General features: G+C 39.6%; 2 protein-coding genes across 5 annotated transcripts in view; one reads left to right on the forward strand and one right to left on the reverse strand.

Moving 5' to 3' along the window:
• The window catches only part of LYG2 (lysozyme g2), a 162,164-nt gene extending 150,498 nt beyond the window's left edge, over positions 1 to 11,666 (forward strand). For both annotated transcript variants that reach the window (XM_047746241.1, XM_047746246.1), the window contains one exon: positions 8,239 to 11,666. Coding sequence is in view for 1 of the 2 variants with exons in the window: in XM_047746246.1 (XP_047602202.1) it covers positions 8,239 to 8,336 (98 nt within the window). In the remaining variant the exon portion in view is untranslated. The remainder of the gene's footprint in view (positions 1 to 8,238) is intronic.
• MRPL30 (mitochondrial ribosomal protein L30) lies at positions 5,246 to 22,134 on the reverse strand. Of its 3 annotated transcripts, none has more exons than XM_047746237.1 (6): positions 22,020 to 22,134; positions 10,469 to 10,546; positions 8,721 to 8,801; positions 5,827 to 5,973; positions 5,524 to 5,597; positions 5,246 to 5,443 (listed from the first exon to the last, which is right to left on the reverse strand). In XM_047746237.1, the coding sequence occupies exons 2-6, from the start codon at positions 10,517 to 10,519 to the stop codon at positions 5,314 to 5,316; spliced, it is 483 nt and encodes a 160-aa protein (XP_047602193.1). In that variant the 5' UTR covers positions 10,520 to 10,546; positions 22,020 to 22,134; the 3' UTR covers positions 5,246 to 5,313. The 3 variants fall into 3 exon arrangements, with proteins under 3 accessions (XP_047602193.1, XP_047602192.1, XP_047602191.1); XM_047746236.1 differs by lacking the exon at positions 22,020 to 22,134 and adding an exon at positions 21,904 to 21,953; XM_047746235.1 differs by lacking the exon at positions 22,020 to 22,134 and adding an exon at positions 21,695 to 21,889.
• Positions 22,135 to 22,158: the final 24 nt, after the last annotated feature.

The following is a 22,158-nucleotide window of genomic DNA, read 5'->3' on the forward strand; positions in this document are numbered from 1 at the left end:
TATGGTGTAAAAAAATGGTCCAGTTTCATTCTTTTGCATGTTGTTGTCCAGTTTTCCCAACACCATTTGTTGAAGAAACAATCTTTTTTCCATTAGACATTCCTTTCTGCTTTGTTGATTAGTTGACCATATAGTTGTGTTTATCTCTGGGTTTTCTATTCTCTTCCATTGATCTATGTCTGTTTTTGTGCCAATACCATACTATAGTATTACAGTACTATAGGACTATAGTATAGTATTGATAACTATAGTTTTGTAATATAACTTGAAGTCCAGAATTGTGATGCCTGCAGCTCTGCTTTTCCTTTCTTCTGCTGACTTTAGCCTTCATTTGTTCTTTTTCTAGCTCCTCTAGATGTGAGCAGTTAGATTGTTTTTGAGATTTTTCTTGCTTTTTGAGGTAGGCCTATATTGCTCTCTTATGACTGCTTCTGCTGCATTATGACTGCTGCAGCCCAAAGGTTTTGGACTGTTGTGTTTTCATTTTCATTTATTTCCATGTGTTTTTTTTTTTAATTTCTTAATTTCCTAGTTGACTCATTCATTCTTCAGTAAGATGTTCTTTAGCCTCCGTGTATATGTGGTCTTTCCAAATTTTTTCTTGTGGATGACCCAAGATTCATAGCATTGTGGTTGGAGAATATGCATGGTGTGATCTTAATCCTTTTGTATTAATTGAGGCCTGACCTGTGACCTAATATGTGATCTATTCTGAGGAAGGTACTATGTGCACTTGGAAAGAATGTGTATCCTATTGCTTTAGGGTGAAATGTTCTGAATAAAACTGTTAAGTCCATCTGGTCCAGTGTGTCATTCAGAGCCATTGTTTCCTTGTTGATTTTCTGCTTAGATGATCCATTCTTTGATGTAATTGGGGTGTTAAAGTCCCCTACTATTATTGTATCATCAATGAATTCCTTTATGTTATTGTTCTATGTATTTGGGTGCTCCCAAGTTGGGGGCATAAATATTTACAATTGTTAGATCTTCTTGTTGGAATGACCCCTCTATTTTTTTTAAAGATTTTATTTGTTTATTTGACAGAGAGAGACACAGAAAGAGAGGGAACAGAAGCAGGGGGAGTGGGAGGAGAAGGTTTCACGCTGAGCAAGGAGCCTGACACGGGGCTCAATCCCAGGACCCTGAGACCATGACTGAGCTGAAGGCAGACGCTTAACAACTGAGCCACCCAGGTGCCTGGGAATGACCCCTTTATTATGATACAGTGCTGTTCTTCATCTCTTGTTACAGTCTTTGGTTTAAAGTCTAGTTTGTCTGATATAAGTATTGTTACTTTGGCTTTCTTTTGACATCCATTGCCATGTAAACTGTTACTCCCTTCCCTCACTTTCAATTTGCAGGTGTCTTTGTCTAAAATGAGTCTTCTCTGGCCTGCCAAGTTTCTGTGGAAAGATCTGCTACTACCTTTGTCTTCCCTTGTAAGTTAGGGACTTCTTTTGTCTTGAAGCTTTTAGGATTTTTTCTTTATATTTTGCAAATTTATCTATATGTCTTGGCGTTGGCCTACTTTTGATTCTGATGGAAGTTTTCTGTGATTCCTGGATTTGGAAGCCTGTTTTCTCTCCCAGATAAGGGAAGTTTCTAGCTATAATTTCCTCAAATAAACATTCTGCTCCCTTTTTCTATTTTCTTCTTCTGGGACTCCTATGATAGGAATGTTACTATGTTTCATGGAATCACGGAGTTCCCCAATTCTACTTTCTGATCCAAGATTTTCCTTTCCCTTTTTTGATCAGCTTATTTTCCATAATTCTATCTTCTGTATCACTTGTTCATCCCTCTGCTTCTTCCATCCTTGTGGTCATTATATCCAGTCAGTTTTGAATCTCAGTTATTGCATTTTTCATTTTGGCCTGATGGGTATTAAGCTCTTTTATCTCTGTGTTAAAGGGGCCCCCTCATGTCTTCTATGCTTTTCTCAAGTCCAGCTTGTATCCTTATGATTGTTTTAAATTCTAATCAGGCGTATTACTTATATCTGTTTCCATTAAAACCCTTGTCATGACCTTTTCTTCTTCTTTCTTTTGGGATAAATTCCTCCACCTTGCCACTTTGTCTAGGTCTCTGTCTTCTACTGTGTGTCTTCTACTGTGTGTTAGGAAGCCTATTATGTTTCCTGCTCCTGACAGTAATAGCTTTATGAAGAGGTCGTATAATGTTCAGGACCTGGTGCTTTAGGAAATGTCTGTGTGTGTGTATGCTGTGTGTACTCTGTTGCTGTGTTACGGCTCCTCTCTCCCTCAGGTCAGTCCTCTTGGGGCTTTTGTCTGCAGTGGGGTGTTTGGACCTTGGCCAGAATATGGCAAAATTTTAACTAGGTGTACTCTGGTCTGCTTGTTAAGAGACATGAAGCTATTCCCACTAGAGCTGAAGTTTCACAGTGCTCTATGATCAATAGACTTGGTATATGCTGGTGTTTGTGCTGGTCTTCTGAGGGAGGGGCCAATGTGCTGGTTCTCAGACACACTTGCCTGAGGAAAGCAGTAACAGCAGAGTACAGGGCAGCAGGTTTTTGTGTAAGCAATTTAAGCATCCAGTATTGGTGCTATGTTGTTAACCAAAGACAGTTTATGCTTAGATGTGGGGAAGCTAGCTCCTTTATTCCTGGAGAAGGGAGTACATGCTCACTGCTATCAGGGAAGCCGTCCCTGAGCAAATAATTTATCCTTGTGTGTTGTAGGTGTTTTTCAGGTCGCTGTTTTCACTGTGTCTGGGTTGCTTGCCCACTTGAGCAGCATAGTGTACTTTGGGCTCTATCCCAGTCAGGCTGGCTAAATTTAAAATTTTAAACTTTAGGGATCTGGCATGGTGGGGATCTGCAGTGATCCTCTGGGGAAGGGTCTTGTGACACTAGAACAGATGCAGGTTTGACCCTGAAGGGCAGTTGCATCAGAGTGCAGGAGCATGGGTTTGGAGCAAAATGCACTAAGAAGCCAGTGGCCAGGACACCTGCCCTCAGCAGGTATCTCTGTGCCTAAGCTGAGGGGTAGAGGAGAATGAGAGAACTGGTATGGTACTTAATGTTAGAGCCAGGGGTGCCTGGGTGACTCAACTGGTTGAGCATCCAGCTCTTGATTTCAGCTCAGGGTCCTAAGATCAAGCCCCACATTGGGCTCTGCACTCAGCGAGGAGACTGTTTAAGGATTCTCTCTCTTCCTCTGCCCCTCCTGTGTTCTCTCAAATAAATAAATCTTTAAAAAAAAAAAAAAAAAAAAAAGGTAGTGCTAGTGCTTGGGTAACTTCATCTCCCTGAGCTTGATCAAATGCCAATGGTCACCAATGAGAGGTCAAACAAATCTGAAACAAAGCAGATGAATTTTTGGAGACTCAAAGACATGAGCAAGCAAGAACTCCTTAAAAGGTTTTGAAAATGATATGAGGCTAAGGGAGGCCTCATATCAACCTGGGTCCAGCATGGGGATGGAACTTATCATACTTCACAGGTAAACTTTAAGGAGGCCCCCAAGATCCTTGCCTCCTGCCAGTTTTACATTTGCAAAATTCCCCTTTCTTGAGTTTAGCCAGACTTATGACTTGCTTCTAACCAATGGAATGCAAAGGCGATGGGATATACATGACTGAATTTGCATGAATACCTAGGAGTGTAGCACCCATCTTGCTGGAGTTTCTCTCAATACTGGGTTTGAAGAAGCAACTTGCCATAAATCCTACAACTACAAGGAAATGAACTCTGCCAACAATCTGAGAGCTTGGAAGCAGATCCTTTCCGAATCAACACTCTGACAAGAACTCAGCCTTGTGAAACCCTAGGCTAAGCCCAAATCCTGCTAGGCCCAAACTTCTTCTTCTTTGTAATTTATTTTATTTAAATTTTTGTTAACTAACAGTACAATATTAGTTTCTGGAGTAGAATTCAGTGATTCATCCCTTACATACCACACCCAGTGCTCATCACAAGTGACCTCTTTAATAATCATCACCCATCTAGCCCATCCCCCACCTACCTCCCTCCATTAACCCTCCAATAACCCATGTTGTTGTTAAGATTCTCTTATGGTTTATTTCCCTATATACTTTTCCTCTTTTCCCCCTTCCCATATATCATCTGTTTTCTTTCTTACATTTCACACATGAATGAAATCATATTTCATGGTATTTGTCTTTCTCTGACTTTTTTCACTTAGCATAATACACTATAGCTCCACCCATGTCACTGCAAATATAAGCCCAAATTTCTGACCCAAAGAAATAGTGAGATTAACTGTGTGTTGCTTTAAGCAACTGAGTTTGTTGTAATCTGTTACTCAGCCAAAGAAAATTAATGCACAGCTTATGCCCATGTTCGCCCTATAGACTTTTCTTCTAGACAATTTTACTTCTAAATATTCAACTTAACATTTAGGTCCTTTTTTCTAGTCATGGGCTGTTGAGGTTAAAATTACTTACCCAAATTTTATTAGACTCTTTGGGTTAAAAATTAACCAATGTTCTTTTCCCCATTTTAAACAACATTAATATCAGTACAGTGAAAGAGATGGCAAAAAAACTAGCAGTGATGAGCTTTTACTTACACAGCTACCCTCAACCTGCCTGCAGAAAGGACACATTTTGTTGTAGCACAGAGGTCTCTCTAACAAGAATGAGCTCCCTGAAGTTATTTAGTGTCCTTTGGCTTTATAGCCCCTCTAGGATTTACACATATGGGATATTCAATAACTGTTGAATTAAAACTGTTTAAGCTTAGTAATTAATGATACCTGGGGTGCCTGGGTGAAGCAGGTGGTTGAACATCTGACTCTAGGTTTTGGCTCAGGTTATGATTTCGGGGTCACAGATTGAGTACCTTGTTGGGCTCCACGCTCAGTGGGGAGTCTGCTTGAGATTCTCTCTCCCTCTCCCTCTGCCCTTCCTCCCTGTTCTTTCTAATAGATAAATAAATTTTTTTTTAAAATTTAAATTCCATTAGCCAACATAAAGTACATCATTGGTGTACAGATGCAGAGTTCAGTTATTCATCAGCTGCATATAACACCAGTGCTCATTACATCACATGCCCTCCTTAATGCCCATCACCCAGTTACCCCATCCCCTACCCAGTTCCCTCCCAGCAACCCTCCATTTGTTTCTTAGAGTTAAGAGTCTCATGGTCTGTCTCCCTGATTTCTTTCCCTTCAGTTTCCCCTCCCTTCCTCCACAGTCCTCTGCACTGAATCTCAAGCCTATATAAGGAAGAATCACACCATGTTTAGCCAGTGAAAAGGACTAGTATTTAAAATATATTTTAATGAGAACACAATGATTTACATTTCTTAATACGAAACTGCTCTGGCCTTAGGACTTAACTGCTTCTTGGTCTATGGGGTTTAGATGCCACCGCACTAATTCCCCAGTGCTCTTGAGGCACATGTTGGACATGTCCTCCTCTGTTGGAAGTCCTTGGGGTAACTTCAGGGGCTTGATCCTGTAACATAAAGAAATGCTTTTAGAATTATACCAGGTAACACATTTTTTTTTAAATTGTTGAAGTAGCAAACAACAAACCTTATCAAATGTTTAACCACTTTCAGTTTTGCATTCACTGAAGGGATATTCTTGTGAACTTGAGGAGTATGTGCCTACAGAGAAAGGAAATCATGTAATGTATTGGATTCAGAACAGATGGTCCCATATTTCACCAAAATGTGAAAATGAAGGCCTGTTATGTCTAAATCAAAGTTTCAAATAAATTACACTAAATAATATATTTAAACAAAAGAAATAGTAAAAATACACCTTAAAGTTTAAGAATTATACAATTTAAAGCAAATTTAAACCTCTCATAAGATGACTTAAATAGTTGCATACTTTTTCTAGTCCAAGCATCTTTATTGTATCTTTTTCCCAATATGGACGTCTTTTTGTACTTTTTATTCTGGTAACAATATGCAGTTTATGAGGGTGCTGTGGATCCCCACCATATTTTTCATGATCTGCAGGTGAAGGCTGAAATACCTAAGAAGGAAAAATTATAAATGGTAAATTTTCAACTTCTATGTATCTATGTGTCTAAGTATCTTTATTTCTTAAAAAAAAAAAAAAAAGACTACATAATGATCTCATCCCAAATCTTTCTGTAATCCTAGCCTCAAACTGAACATTTATACCCATTTGATTACTTAGATAGACAAAGTCTAATAATTTCATACTCTGAAAAAAGTATCGCACAAAGATTGTTTTAAGACTGAAGCAGGAGGGGGCGCCTGGGTGGCTCAGTGGGTTAAGCCGCTGCCTTCGGCTCAGGTCATGATCCCAGGTCCTGGGTTCGAGCCCCGCATCGGGCTTTCTGCTCAGCGGGGAGCCTGCTTCCTCCTCTCTCTCTGCCTGCCTCTCTGCCTACTTGTGATTTCTCTCTGTCAAATAAATAAATAAAATCTTTAAAAAAAAAAAAAAAGACTGAAGCAGGAGCAATCAAAGGACACTAAAAAGTTCAAATGCCTGGAGACTGTATTAGCACTAAAAAAGCTCAGCACAGCTGCATCCTCCACCCCATTCAAGCAGGGGAACAAAGATAAGCTTACAATGACAGTAACACATGAGGATCATTAAAAAGTATGTACAAAGCACCAGAAGAGTACAAATGATTGCCTATGAAGGATTAGAAATGGGTCCACAGAACTGACTCTCTAAGAATCAAAAAGTTCCAGTAAGCTATCCCATGGAAAACTTCCCTATGTATATAAAATGTACTGAATAAGGATGTATATGGTAATACTATTTGTAATACTGAAAAAAAAAATTTTTTTCTTAAGATTTTATTTATTTATTTGCAGACAGATCACAAGCAGGCAGAGAAGCAGGCAGAGAGAGAGAGGAGGAAGCAGGCTCCCCACTGAGCAGAGAGCCCGATGCAGGGCTCGATCCCAGGACCCTGGGATCATGACCTGAGCCGAAGGCAGAGGCTTTAACCCACTGAGTCACCCAGGTGCCCCAATACTGAAAAATTTAAAGGTCACATCCATGTTCCTCCTAGGGTAACTATATGAATTACAATGCATACATTCTAAATAAAACTAAAATTAACAATAACAAAACCAAACAAAATATGATACGATTAAATAATGATGCATCCAATAGGATACAATGCTGCCATTAAAATAAGGCCTACTATCTTAGCAGCTACTAACTTTGAAGAATGGCCACAAATCATTCTTAAGCAAAAAAAAATAATAATAAAAAATAAAATCCATACAACCATGTGTAATGGGATTTTTTAAGAAAAGATTTTATTTGAGAGAAAAAGGAGAGATAGAGAGCATGAGCAGGGAGAAAGGGCAGAGGGAAAAAGAGATGCAGAGCCCCTGCCTGACACAGGACTCAAACCCAGGACCCTGGGATCATGACCTGAACCAAAGTCAGACACTTAACTAACTAAGCCACCCAGGCACCCCTGTAGTAGGATCTTGGATTTGTTTCACCTGTACCAAAATACACAGGTTTGTATATATATTACATAAACACTGATTCTAAGAAATCATATTATACACACACACACACACACACACACACACACTTAGGTACCTATAAGGGTTTCAAAGATACTAGATTAAGAATCATACCTCCCGGGAATCACACACACAAAAGATGGCACTTTAATCAAAAAGCGTGTAATTCAGGGGCGCCTGGGTGGCTCAGTGGGTTGGGCCTCTGCCTTTGGCTCGGGTCGTGGTCTCAGGGTCCTGGGATGGAGCCCCGCGTTGGGCTCTCTGCTCGGCGGGGAGCCTGCTTCTCCCCCTCTCTCTCTGCCTGCTTGTGATCTCTCTCTCTCCGTCAAGTAAATAAATGAATCTTTAAAAAAAAAAAAAAAAGCGTGTAATTCAGGGGCACCTGGGTGGCTCAGTTGTTAAGCATCTGCCTTCGGCTCAGGTCATGATCCCAGGGTCCTGGGATTAAGCCCCACATCGGGTTCCCCGATCAGCAGGAAGCCTGCTTCTCCCCCTTCCACTCCCCCTGCTTGTGTTTCCTTGCTCACTATGTCTCTCTCTGTCAAAAAAAGGGGCATATAATTCAATCATGAAAATAATATTGCAGAAACTTATCTGCTGAGAGGTTCCCACTATATTGCTAAATGAAGAAAGCAGCTAGACAAACATTATACATGAGATTATTCATATCTTTAAAAATATAAAACAGAAAAGGATGTGGAAGATATTAACAGTAGCTGTGGTAGGTGGGATTAAGTATGCTTTTCAGTTGTTTTTGCTTGTTTGGATTTTCTAGGCGTTTTGGAGAGACCCAGGGTGAGAAGAATGGTGGAAGACAGAGGATGGGGCAGGCATCCCAAAGAAAAGGAGAGAAGAAAGAAAGAAACATTGTAAAGAGCATGGAATACTTGGGAAAATCAAGTGGTTCTATGTGGCTAATGTAGGGAAAAAAAACATGAAAAGCAATTCACCGTTTTCTGAGGACAATGGTAATATGAAAACACAAAATATTAAGGCAAAAAACCATAAGCAGGAATAAAGAGATCCCAAGATGATAAAAACCTACTACTACAAAGGCCAGTAGTACATTTAAAAAGAAAAAAAAAATCATTATTTAGATAAATTCCACCATGTTTTATTTAAACTCTACCATACCACCAACCTCCACAAATTACTTAACATAAAAGTTTTCAATATTACAAAAGCAGGTACCTTTTAAAACATCACATGCTTGAAAAATAGTAACGTTAACCCCCCTCTCCCAACACTTATTCTTACTTTATCTGGAATTCTTGACTTGGTAAATTTGTGACGAATCCAATCCATGTAAATAAGAGACTCCATACCTTTTGTCATCGTCTAAAACATGATATAAAACATTTCTTTAAAGAACTCTGTCTAGTGCAGAAATCCATACCTACCAATTTTTAGGTGACAAGTCTGTTTTTACCTAACCTGTAATTATCAAACATTTATCTCAGCCTCTTAGCTGAAAGAATATATTCATCTTACCACTAACATTAGAAAGCAAAAAATACATACAGATTTTCTGTTTTTTTTTCCCCCAAGATTTCATTTAAATTCCAGTTTGTTAACATAGTGTACTCTTAGTTTCAGGTGTAGAATTTAGTGATTCATCACTTACCTACAACAGCTGGTACTCATTGCAAGTGCCCTCCTTAATTCCCATCACCCATTTGGCCCATCCCCTCCCCTCCAGTAACCCTCAGTTTGTTCTCTAGAGTTAAGAGTCTGTTTTCTGGTTTGCCCCGCCCCTCTTTTCTCATTTCCCCTACGTTCTTCTGTTCTGTAACTTAAATTCCACATAGGAGTGAAATAGAGACTTCTGATCAGGGGTTGCAATATTTTTCTGTAAAGGATCAAACAGGAAGTTATTTCCAGCTTTGGGGCTGCATGGTTTCCACTGCCAAGTCTCAACTCTGCTAATGGAGACAAAAGCAACCCGGAACAGTATGTAAATAAGTGGGTATGGCTACTTCCAATAAAGCCTGATTTACAGAAGTAGGTGGTGGACTGAATTTGACCTGCAGATGGTAGTTTGCCAACTCCTGCTCTATACAATGTGGAATAATAATCTTCAACAATACTCTGTAAAAAGAAATGAGTTTATGGTTTTCTTTCTAATCCCTATAATGCCATCACTCCTAGTTCCTATCTCTTTTTCCCCTTCAGCAATCTTCAGTCCTGTTGCTCTCAGTTGGCTAAAGTGAAAGGATTCACTGCCAATGCTTCATATCTGGAAACTCCTCTCCGGATGGGCAATATTCACTCCCTTCATGGCTTCTCTGTCCTGCAGAGACCCATACATAATTAAAGAGTAGGTAGGAGTGAATGAGAGATGGAAAGGAAAAATATGGGCTTCTAATTCTGATTCTGCACTTATCAGCTGTGAGAAATGAGACACTTATCCTCTCAGAGAGTCAATTGCCTCAGCTATTTCAAAAGGAAATAATACTAACACCACAGGACTAATCTAAGGTTAAGGTAATGTATGTAAAGCATCTAACATTATTATCTATAGCCAGCAGCACACCTGTATCTAGGCTGTGGCCCTCATGAACAGATTAGGCTGAGCTGCTTAATTTCTGTAAGAAAGACTAGAAGGAAATACATGAAAATACAAGCATAAATGGTTTCTGGAGAGTGCATTTCTTCTTTCTGCTCTTCCATAGTTTTTTATTTTTCTATGATTGAAAATATAATGTTTTCATAACTGAAGACAATAAACCCTTAAACTTTTAAAAAGATTAAGGGGAAATCAACATTGGACATTTTTTACCAGCATGTTCTCTAGGAAAAGACCTTTTGTGATGTCAAATCCTTAGTGATAAAACAGCAGATAAATCATAAATAAAACTGACCCTCAACATTAAAAAAACAATATATAAAAAAAGGAACTTGTGCAGTTTAACTTGCCTGTTTTGTTAATTACAAAAGAGAAAGAAACAGTTCTTAAGGAATTAAAAAAAAAGAGAGAGAGAGAGAACTTGAAAAGAAACACTTACTTGGAGTCTGCCTGGGGGCCTCTGAACTATTGAGCGCAAAATCCCCGCCATGAGTGTGGTGACGGTTTCCTTCTGAGGCTACAACAAGCAGAAAATAGATCCATGGGTTCAATGTGTCTTGGAAATTGACAGTTAATTAACTTGGAAATCAAGTTAATTACAAACTTGATTTAAGTTTCACAGTGAAATCTTATTATTTTAATAAAATAAAGGTAAGAATTAAGTTATAATAAATGTTACTCGGAGTTCAGCAAAACCATAGGTAGTAACTATACATTAACCACATCCCATTTTTGCCAGATGAGTTAGAACCTAAGTTGACTCAACAAAAATGGGTAAAGGAGGTTATTATTATTTAAAAATTTTCTTCAACAATGAGCACAAAGAATGCTTTGTTATAGAATCAGAAAATGGAAGGGCTAGAAGGGACTGAAGAAATCCTGACTCCTAGAACTAGAATGAACAACCTTCTTATGTGGAAAATGAAAAATCAATCATTTACCCAAAGGCATCCAGCAATCCAAGGAGTATACGGTCTAGAGCCCAATTCTAGTTCCTAGTCCAGTGCATTTTCACTAAATCATAACCCCTTTCTGATAAAAAGTAAACCATAACTTCCTTTTTTGCATATTTGTATTTTTAAACTATTCTTAAATTTCTCTGATGTGAAGTCATGTTAATTTAGACACAAATAATTACAACTACTATACTGATATATACTGAAAACAGAAAAGATTAGGTTTATGAAGTACATGTATATTTTGGATAGGTTATTTAATTTGTGTGCTTCAATTTTTTCCCAAAAGAAAGAATATAATACCTAAATTGCAAATGAGTTTTTCTAAAAACTCCTAAAACAGCACATAAGAAGCCCTCAATAAATGGTAGCTTTTACTATAACAAAAATATTAAATTATTACAAAACCATAATAAGAATACTCTAACACACCAAAATAGGATATAATGCTGTATTTCAGTGAATCCACCAGATTCTGACTCATTCAAGCTCTGCAAGTCTTTCCTGTGATGTGGACAAAGCAATGAAGTTGTGGGAATCAATGCAAGGTGTCCCATTAAAAGAGCCAGACTTCAGAGGAGTCAAGATGGCGGAGAAGTAGCAGGCTGAGACTACTTCGGGTAGCGGGAGATCAGCTAAATAGCTTATCTAAAGATTGCAAACACCTACAAATCCAACGGGAGATTGAAGAGAAGAAGAACAGCAATTCCAGAAACAGAAAATCAACCACTTTCTGCAAGGTAGGACTGGCGGAGAAGTGAATCCAAAGCGACGGGAAGATAGACCGCGGGGGGAGGGGCTGGCTCCCGGCGAGCGGCGGAGCAACGGAGCAAAATCAGGACTTTTAAAAGTCTGTTCCGCTGAGGGACATCGCTCCAGAGGCTTAACTGGAAGCCCAGGCGGGGTCAGTGCGGCCTCAGCTCCCGCAGGGTCGCAGAAGGATCGGGGGTGTCTGAGTGTCGCAGAGCTTACCGGTATTAGAACGGGGAAGCCGGCTGCAGAGACAGAGCCGAGGACTGACTCTCAGCTCGGGGTTGCCTTGAACCGGTCGCAGGCTCGGTCAGCTCGGAGCGTGGCCGGAGGCCAGGGTGGCGGGAGACATTGGGCGCTGTTCTCTGAGGGCGCACTGAGGAGTGGGGCCCCGGGCTCTCGGCTCCTCCGGGCCGGAGACCGGGAGGCCGCCATCTTCATTCCTGTCCTCCAGAACTCTACGGAAAGCGCTCAGGGAACAAAAGCTCCCGAAAGCGAACCCGAGCGGATTACTCAGCGCGGCCCCGGGTAAGGGCGGTGCAACTCCGCCTGGGGCAAAGACGCTTGAGAATCACTACAACAGGCCCCTCCCTCAGAAGATCAACGGGAAACCCAGCCAGGACCAAGTTCACCTACCAAGGAGAGCGGCGGAATTCCAGAGGAGAAGAAAGCAAAGCACAGAACTCATGGCTTTCTCCCCATGATTTTTTAGCCTTGCAGTTATTTTAATTTTTTTTTCTTTTTCAATTTTTTTTTTCTTTTTCTCTTCTTCTGCTGAATTTTTTTTAACTCTTACCGTTTTCTTTTTTTAACGTTTTTTAAATAGTTTATCTAATATATATATTTTTTTCCTCTTTTTATATTTTTTCTTTATCGGCTTTCTTTTTTTTAATAGTTTCTTTTTCTTTTTTTTTTTTTTTCTTTCTTTCTGAACTCCTTTTTATCCCCTTTCTCCCCCCTCACAATTCGGGATCTCTTCTGATTTGGCTAAAGCATATTTTCCTGGGGTTGTTGCCACCCTTTTAGTATTTTACTTGCTCCTTTATAAACTCTTATCTGGACAAAATGACAAGGCGGAAAAATTTACAACAAAAAAAAGAACAAGAGGCAGTACCAAAGGCTAGGGACCTAATCAATACAGACATTGGTAATATGTCAGATATAGAGTTCAGAATGATGATTCTCAAGGTTCTAGCCGGGCTCGAAAAAGGCATGGAAGATATTAAAGCAACCCTCTCAGGAGATATAAAAGCCCTTTCTGGAGAAATAAAAGAACTAAAATCTAACCAAGTTGAAATTAAAAAAGCTATTAATGAGGTGCAATCAAAAATGGAGGCTCTCACTGCTAGGATAAATGAGGCAGAAGAAAGAATTAGCGATAGAGAAGACCAAATGACAGAGAATAAAGAAGCTGAGCAAAAGAGGGACAAACAGCTACTGGACCACGAGGGGAGAATTCGAGAGATAAGTGACACCATAAGACGAAACAACATTAGAATAATTGGGATTCCAGAAGAAGAGGAAACAGAGAGGGGAGCAGAAGGTATATTGGAGAGAATTATTGGAGAGGATTTCTCCAATATGGCAAAGGGAACAAGCATCAAAATCCAGGAGGTTCAGAGAACCCCCCTCAAAATCAATAAGAATAGGTCCACACCCCGTCACCTAATAGTAAAATTGACAAGTCTTAGTGACAAAGAAAAGATTCTGAAAGCAGCCCGGGAAAAGAAGTCTGTAACGTACAATGGTAAAAATATTAGATTGGCAGCAGACTTATCTACAGAGACCTGGCAGGCCAGAAAGAGCTGGCATGATATATTCAGAGTACTAAATGAGAAAAACATGAAGCCAAGAATACTATATCCAGCTAGGCTATCATTGAAAATAGAAGGAGAGATTAAAAGCTTCCAGGACAAACAAAAACTGAAAGAATTTGCAAATACCACACCAGCTCTACAGGAAATATTGAAAGGGGTCCTCTAAGCAAAGAGAGACCCTAAAAGTAGTAGATCAGAAAGAAACAGAGACAATATACAATAACAGTCACCTTACAGGCAATACAATGGCACTAAATTCATATCTCTCAATACTTACCCTGAATGTTAATGGGCTAAATGCCCCAATCAAAAGACACAGGGTATCAGAATGGATAAAAAAACAAAAACCATCTATATGTTGCCTACAAGAAACTCATCTTAAACCCGAAGACACCTACAGGTTTAAAGTGAGGGGGTGGAAAAGAATTTACCATGCTAATGGACATCAGAAGAAAGCAGGAGTGGCAATCCTTATATCAGATCAATTAGATTTTAAGCCAAAGACTATAATAAGAGATGAGGAAGGACACTATATCATAGTCAAAGGAACTGTCCAACAAGAAGATGTAACAATTTTAAATATCTATGCCCCTAACGTGGGAGCAGCCAACTATATAAACCAATTAATAACAAAATCAAAGAAACACATCGACAAGAATACAATAATAGTAGGGGATTTTAACACTCCCCTCACTGAAATGGACAGATCATCCAAGCAAAAGATCAACAAGGAAATCAAGGCCTTAAATGACACACTGGACCAGATGGACATCACAGATATATTCAGAACATTTCATCCCAAAGCAACAGAATACACATTCTTCTCTAGTGCACATGGAACATTCTCCAGAATAGATCACATTCTTGGTCCTAAATCAAGTCTCAACCGGTATCAAAAGATTGGGATCATTCCCTGCATATTTTCAGACCACAATGCTCTAAAGCTAGAACTCAATCACAAGAGGAAATTTGGAAAGAACCCAAATACATGGAGACTAAACAGCATCCTTCTAAAGAATGAATGGGTCAACCAGGAAATTAAAGAAGAATTGAAAAAATTTATGGAAACAAATGATAATGAAAACACAACGGTTCAGAATCTGTGGGACACAACAAAGGCAGTCCTGAGAGGAAAATATATAGTGGTACAAGCCTTTCTCAAGAAACAAGAAAGATCTCAGGTACACAACCTAACCCTACACCTAAAGGAGCTGGAGAAAGAACAAGAAAGAAACCCTAAACCCAGCAGGAGAAGAGAAATCATAAAGATCAGAGCAGAAATCAATGAAATAGAAACCAAAAAAACAATAGAACAAATCAACGAAACTAGGAGCTGGTTCTTTGAAAGAATTAATAAGATTGATAAACCCCTGGCCAGACTTATCAAAAAGAAAAGAGAGAGGACCCAAATAAATAAAATCATGAATGAAAGAGGAGAGATCACAACGAACACCAAAGAAATACAGACAATTATAAGAACATACTATGAGCAACTCTACGCCAACAAATTTGACAATCTGGAAGAAATGGATGCATTCCTAGAGACATATAAACTACCACAACTGAACCAGGAAGAAATAGAAAGCCTGAACAGACCCATAACCAGTAAGGAGATTGAAACAGTCATCAAAAATCTCCAAACAAACAAAAGCCCAGGGCCAGACGGCTTCCCGGGGGAATTCTACCAAACATTTAAAGAAGAACTAATTCCTATTCTCCTGAAACTGTTCCAAAAAATAGAAACAGAAGGAAAACTTCCAAACTCATTTTATGAGGCCAGCATCACCTTGATCCCAAAACCAGACAAGGATCCCAACAAAAAAGAGAACTACAGACCAATATCCTTGATGAACACAGATGCAAAAATTCTCGCCAAAATACTAGCCAATAGGATTCAACAGTACGTTAAAAGGATTATTCACCACGACCAAGTGGGATTTATTCCAGGGCTGCAAGGCTGGTTCAATATCCGCAAATCAATCAATGTGATAAAACACATTAATAAAAGAAAGAACAAGAACCATATGATACTCTCCATAGATGCTGAAAAAGCATTTGACAAAGTACAGCATCCCTTCCTGATCAAAACTCTTCAAAGTGTAGGGATAGAGGGCACATACCTCAATATTATCAAAGCCATCTATGAAAAACCCACCGCAAATATCATTCTCAATGGAGAAAAACTGAAAGCTTTTCCGCTAAGGTCAGGAACACGGCAGGGATGTCCGTTATCACCACTGCTATTCAACATAGTACTAGAAGTCCTAGCCTCAGCAATCAGACAACAAAAGGAAATTAAAGGCATCCAAATCGGCAAAGAAGAAGTCAAACTATCACTTTTCGTAGATGATAGGATACTCTATGTGGAAAACCCAAAAGACTCCACTCCAAAACTGCTAGAACTTGTACAGGAATTCAGTAAAGTGTCAGGATATAAAATCAATGCACAGAAATCAGTTGCATTTCTCTACACCAACAACAAGACAGAAGAAAGAGAAATTAAGGAGTCCATCCCATTTACAATTGCACCCAAAACTATAAGATACCTAGGAATAAACCTAACCAAAGAGACTAAGAATCTATACTTAGAAAACTATAAAGTACTCATGAAAGAAATTGAGGAAGAACACAAAGAAATGGAAAAATGTTCCATGCTCCTGGATTGGAAGAATAAATATTGTGAAAATGTCTATGCTACCTAAAGCAATCTACACATTTAATGCAATTCCTATCAAAGTACCATCCATTTTTTTCAAAGAAATGGAACAAATAATCCTAAAATTTATATGGAACCAGAAAAGACCTCGAATAGCCAAAGGAATATTGAAAAAGAAAGCCAAAGTTGGTGGCATCACAATTCCGGACTTCAAGCTCTATTACAAAGCTGTCATCATCAAGACAGCATGGTACTGGCACAAAAACAGACACATAGATCAATGGAACAGAATAGAGAGCCCAGAAATGGACCCTCAACTCTATGGTCAACTCATCTTCGACAAAGCAGGAAAGAATGTCCAATGGAACAAAGACAGCCTCTTCCATAAATGGTGTTGGGAAAATTGGACAGCCACATGCAGAAAAATGAAATTGGATCATTTCCTTACACCACACACAAAAATAGACTCAAAATGGATGAAGGATCTCAATGTGAGAAAGGAATCCATCAAAATCCTCGAGGAGAACACAGGCAGCAACCTCTTCGACGTCAGCCGCAGCAACATCTTCCTAGGAACATCACCAAAGGCAAGGGAAGCAAGGGCAAAAATGAACTTTTGGGATTTTATCAAGATCAAAAGCTTTTGCACAGCAAAGGAAACAGTGAACAAAACCAAAAGACAACTGACAGAATGGGAGAAGATATTTGCAAATGACATATCAGATAAAGGGCTAGTGTCCAAAATCTATAAAGAACTTAGCAAACTCAACACCCAAAGAACAAATAATCCAATCAAGAAATGGGCAGAGGACATGAACAGACATTTCTGCAAAGAAGACATCCAGATGGCCAACAGACACATGAAAAAGTGCTCCATATCACTCGGCATCAGGGAAATACAAATCAAAACCACCATGAGATATCACCTCACACCAGTCAGAATGGCTAAAATTAACAAGTCAGGAAATGACAGATGCTGGCGAGGATGCAGAGAAAGGGGAAACCCTCCTACACTGTTGGTGGGAATGCAAGCTGGTGCAACCACTCTGGAAAACAGCATGGAGGTTCCTCAAAATGTTGAAAATAGAACTACCCTATGACCCTGCAATTGCACTGCTGGGTATTTACCCTAAAGATACAAACATAGTGATCCGAAGGGGCACATGCACCCGAATGTTTATAGCAGCAATGTCTACAATAGCCAAACTATGGAAAGAACCTAGATGTCCATCTACAGACGAATGGATAAAGAAGATGTGGTATATATACACAATGGAATACTATGCAGCCATCAAAAGAAATGAAATCTTGCCATTTGCGACGACGTGGATGGAACTAGAGGGTATCATGCTTAGCGAAATAAGTCAATCGGAGAAAGACAACTATCATATGATCTCCCTGATATGAGGGAGAGGAGATGCAACATGGGGGGTTGAGGGGGTAGGAGAAGAGTAAATGAAACAAGATGGGATTGGGAGACAAACCATAAGTGACTCTTAATCTCACAAAACAAACTGAGGGTTGATGGGGGGAGGGGGTTGGGAGAGGGGGTGGGGTTATGGATATTGGGGAGGGTATGTGCTATGGTGAGTGTTGTGAAGTGTGTAAACCTGGCGATTCGCAGACCTGTACCCCTGGGGATAAAAATATATGTTTATAAAGCTGTAAAAAAAAAAAAAAAAAAAAAGAAAGAAAGAAAGAAAGAAAGAAAGGATGAATCCCCAAGTTTTGTAGCAACATGGACGGGACTGGAAGAGATTATGCTGAGTGAAATAAGTCAAGCAGAGAGAGTCAATTATCATATGGTTTCACTTATTTGTGGAGCATAACAAATAGCATGGAGGACAAGGGGAGATGGAGAGGAGAAGGGAGTTGAGGGAAATTGGAAGGGGAGGTGAACCATGAGAGACTATGGACTCTGAAAAACGATCTGAGAATTTTGAAGGGGTGGGGGGTGGGAGGTTGGGGGCACCAGGTGGTGGGTATTGTAGAGGGCACAGATTGCATGGAGCACTGGGTGTGGTGCAAAAATAATGAATACTGTTATGCTGAAAAAATAAAAAAAAATTAAAAAAAAAAAAAAGAGCCAGACTTCAGAAAAATTTTTAGCTACTGAACCAGTCTCTCAAAATTAATTACGTATTCAGTTTTAAGATAACTACCAAATCCTTAGAACCATGAAAGCAGAATTTTGTCTTGTTCACTTTCTACTCTCAGCATTAGCACAGTACCTGATGAACAGTAGGCACCCAATGTTTGTTTCTGAATGTCTGAATCAAATAATGGGTTAGAGCTATGGTCTGCTCAACTCAGAATTCAGAATATACATCAAAATATCTTGACTGTCATTCCCACTTCAGACCTCAAACACTATCACACAGCATAACAATTTCTAGTTCAAATCAGCATCTAGTTCAAATCATCAGCCACTGCTTGGCTGGTTGTTTATATATATTTCGTATCAAGGCTCTTAGAAGAGAAGCTTAATTTTCCTTACAAGAGATGCTTATTTAATCCTCCCACCCTTCAATCAAATAGGTTATGATAAAGTATTTACTTTACCATACTTCTTCCTCCCAAGTTAAACAATATACTAACCCAACTCATCTGGCTTCACACTTTGTTACTTTTTTCTTATCACTTAAATTTCAACAAAAGCCTCCTCAATGGCCTTCTGGCTTCCATTCTAACTTCCCTAAGATCTTTTCTCCATGGCAGCAATCATCTAATTAAAATCCTAAATCAGATCATGTCAACTCCTTTTCTCAAAACCTTCCAGTGACCCAGCCTTTCTCACCACTGGATTAAGAAGTAACATATAAGCAAGAGGAAAAAGCCAGAATAAATCCATGTGATTGAATGACACAGATTAGAGTTTGAGTTCATGTTTAGCTAAATATAGTGATGGATAAAGAAATAATCACAGACACGTATGTACACGTGGGCTAGCTCTGTTAGCTAAAAAGACCAAAAAGCAATGGCATCCCAGTAGCAGTGAGCATACCCAGCACCCTGATCTTAGCATTCTCTAATAAAAGAAGAAATGGCTGATTGGAGGGCTACAGCAGGGAATATACAAACAATAGCATCTTGTAGCACTAGAAAGGAACCTATCAAAAAATCAAAATGATGGGAGCATGTCAAAGGGACATAGGAAAAGAGCTCCCAGGGGTTAAAGCTGGACCAATATGAGCAACAAAGTAAGTAACAAAGTATTGGCTTATAATCCAAACTATAAAATAACCATTTCCATACTCATATAAATGAAGAAGTAAATTAATGGGAGAGAACAAATCTCCCTTAGAGAATTCCAAATAACTTATGCAGATATTTCCCTCTCAAAAAGGTGGAGAAAAACCACTCATCTCTTAAGTATAAGCTATGCTTAATAACTTGCTCCCTGAGTACAGTATAGAAAGGGTGAAAATAACATTGTACTAGAGAAACTTCACAAACACTATGTCTGCCAGATGATCACGGTTAATATCAACTGTTATAAAAGTCAAGCTGATAGCATGCACACTCGATAGGATGGAATGAGAATGGCACTTCTTGTCTGTGGTTTTCTTCCCCAAAACCCCTAACACCAGGCTGAGAGAAAAACATCAAACTTCATTTGAAGGACATTGTGAAAAATACTTGACCAGTACCTCGTCAAATACCTGAGTGCCTTAAAACTGTCAAGGTCACCAAAAACAAGTAAAGTGAGATACTACCATAGTCAAGAGGAGCCTAAGGTGCTATGATGACTAAATGGGATTCTGGAACAATTAAAGGACATCTAGTAAACACTAAGAAATCTGAACAAGTATGAAATTTGGTTAATGTTGTATCAATAGTGATTCATCAATTATAACACATATGTACCATACTAATGTACCATACTAACCATACATTTCCCCTAATAAAAGGGGAAATCAGGTGTGGGGTATATAGGTGTGGGGTATATATAGGTATAGATATCTGTACTATCTTCACAACTTTCCCATAAACCTAAAATTATTCTAAAATAAAAAAGTTAATTTATTAAATACCCAAAAGCTTTAATGCATGAGAGTGACAGCCAGTCCTTAACCCCCACCTCTAGGACTTCATCTCCAATCACTCTTTTTTTTTTTTTTTAAAGATTTTATTTATTTATCAGAGAGAGAGAGGGAGAGAGAGCAAGCACAGGCAGACAGAATGGCAGGCAGAGGCAGAGGGAGAAGCAGGCTCCCTGATGAGCAAGGAGCCGGATGTGGGACTCGATCCCAGGACGCTGGGATCATGACCTGAGCCGAAGGCAGCTGCTTAACCAACTGAGCCACCCAGGCGTCCCTCCAATCACTCTTAATCAATACCCACACTGGCCCCCTTACAGGTCCTCCAAGTTGCCAGGCAGCCATGCTCCTTTGGACAGGCTGTTCTTTCTCCTGGAATGCTCCTGATATTCATACTTAATTCTCTTAGTTCCTTCAATTCTTGGCTCAAATCTTTTTTCAGTGGGGCCTACCCTGATTCCATTATTCAATATTTTGACGGACCCCCAAATTGTCAGACTTCTTACTTCCCTTGATTTTCTTTCCATAGCACTTATCTTCTAACACAGTTTATTAGGTTTGTTGTTTACTGTCTCCATCCAGGAACATGTTAATTCCACAAGGACAATAATTTTTATATTTTATTTTGTTTTTGGTCTGCCCTGTCTCTTCACAGAGGTATCCCAAGTATATACCTAAAGCAGCACATGTCATGGACTAGGCACACAATCGGTTTTTGTTGAACTAAGTTTAATTCACCGACTTCAGAAGGAGTAACAGTCAAAAGTTATAAGTTCTAATAAAAAGTAAAGATTATTGTTAATAATAAGGCACACAACTCTTGGACCTTGAAGTAACTAAACCATCTTCTACTGTACAATAACTTTTCTTGCACCGATGCAAAAGAAGAATACATACGTCATGAGAAGTATGATCCCTTTTCCATTAAAAAAGGAAAAAAAAAAAGAAGAATGTGTGTATATAGAGAAAACCTCTGGAAGGCTATCAGTAAGCAAAATGTTAACAGACCCCTGCGGGGAAGGCTATCAAGGCGATTTTCTGCTCCCAGTTAATGTCTGAATAGTTTTAGACATCTATTTAACGACAAATGGAGGGGAAACACAACTGAAAACGCACAACACAGAATATCCCTTTCAATAAACCGAGATCTCTGAAAGCAATAAATGTCTCTTCTTGTAATTCCTCATGCCTATCAAGTAATAGGCAGTCCTCCTCCTCATCCGCGCCTCCTGGCAAAAAGACACAGAACAGGCCGCTGTGGCTAGGTGGTGATCAAAACATGGTTGCAAAATTACAGGTTTTGGTAAAACGGTAAATTTTTAAACTGCCAACCCCGGAAAATGCAATTAGGTAAGATTTTATCTTTATTAACAAAATCAAGTTACGCTGACCCCCAGTGGGAAACCGAAATAATAAAACAGAAGCAAAGAAACTGCTCAAACCAACCTGAATTCTCTTCCTCACTAAGCTATCCCGCCTAGGCGGCCCGGCCCTCGGGCTCCAAGAGTCGGGCTCAACAAACCGAGGGGCTCGGGAACTGGGAAACAGCATCCGGTCAACCACTGGCTTTTCGCGAGGCCGTGGGACAGTACATGGGCGCAGGGCCATTTAGGTTCCTGCGACCCGCAAACTCAGAATCCAACAGGAAAACCAATCGGCATCTCCATAGCGTTCCCACGTACGTACTCCCAAGAAAAAATGCAAAACTTTCCGCCACTCATTCCCCTCTCACCAGCCACGGCTCAATCTGGTTCAAACCGAACCCACTCACCGAGTGTAAAGTGAACAGTGTTAAGAAGAGAAAGCGCTACACTCAACCCCTGCCGTCACAGCGCGCACCGATGGCGAAAACACGCACTCTTAGTTCCGGCTTTGTCCCGCCCACTCACAGGCCATAAAAAGAGCGCAGG

This window comes from Lutra lutra, chromosome 9, assembly GCF_902655055.1.
Source record: "Lutra lutra chromosome 9, mLutLut1.2, whole genome shotgun sequence".
NCBI classification, from domain to species: Eukaryota; Metazoa; Chordata; class Mammalia; order Carnivora; family Mustelidae; genus Lutra; species Lutra lutra.

Coding starts and splice junctions, on each gene's coding strand:
- MRPL30 (XM_047746235.1), bottom strand. CDS start 21,856: ATGGCCCTGCGCCCATGTACTGTCCCACGGCCTCGCGAAAAGCCAGTG. Junction 8,802..10,468: donor GGCCCCCAGGCAGACTCCAA/GTAAGTGTTTCT, acceptor ATCATGTTTTAG/ACGATGACAAAAGGTATGGA. Junction 5,444..5,523: donor GTGGTTAAACATTTGATAAG/GTTTGTTGTTTG, acceptor TTTATGTTACAG/GATCAAGCCCCTGAAGTTAC.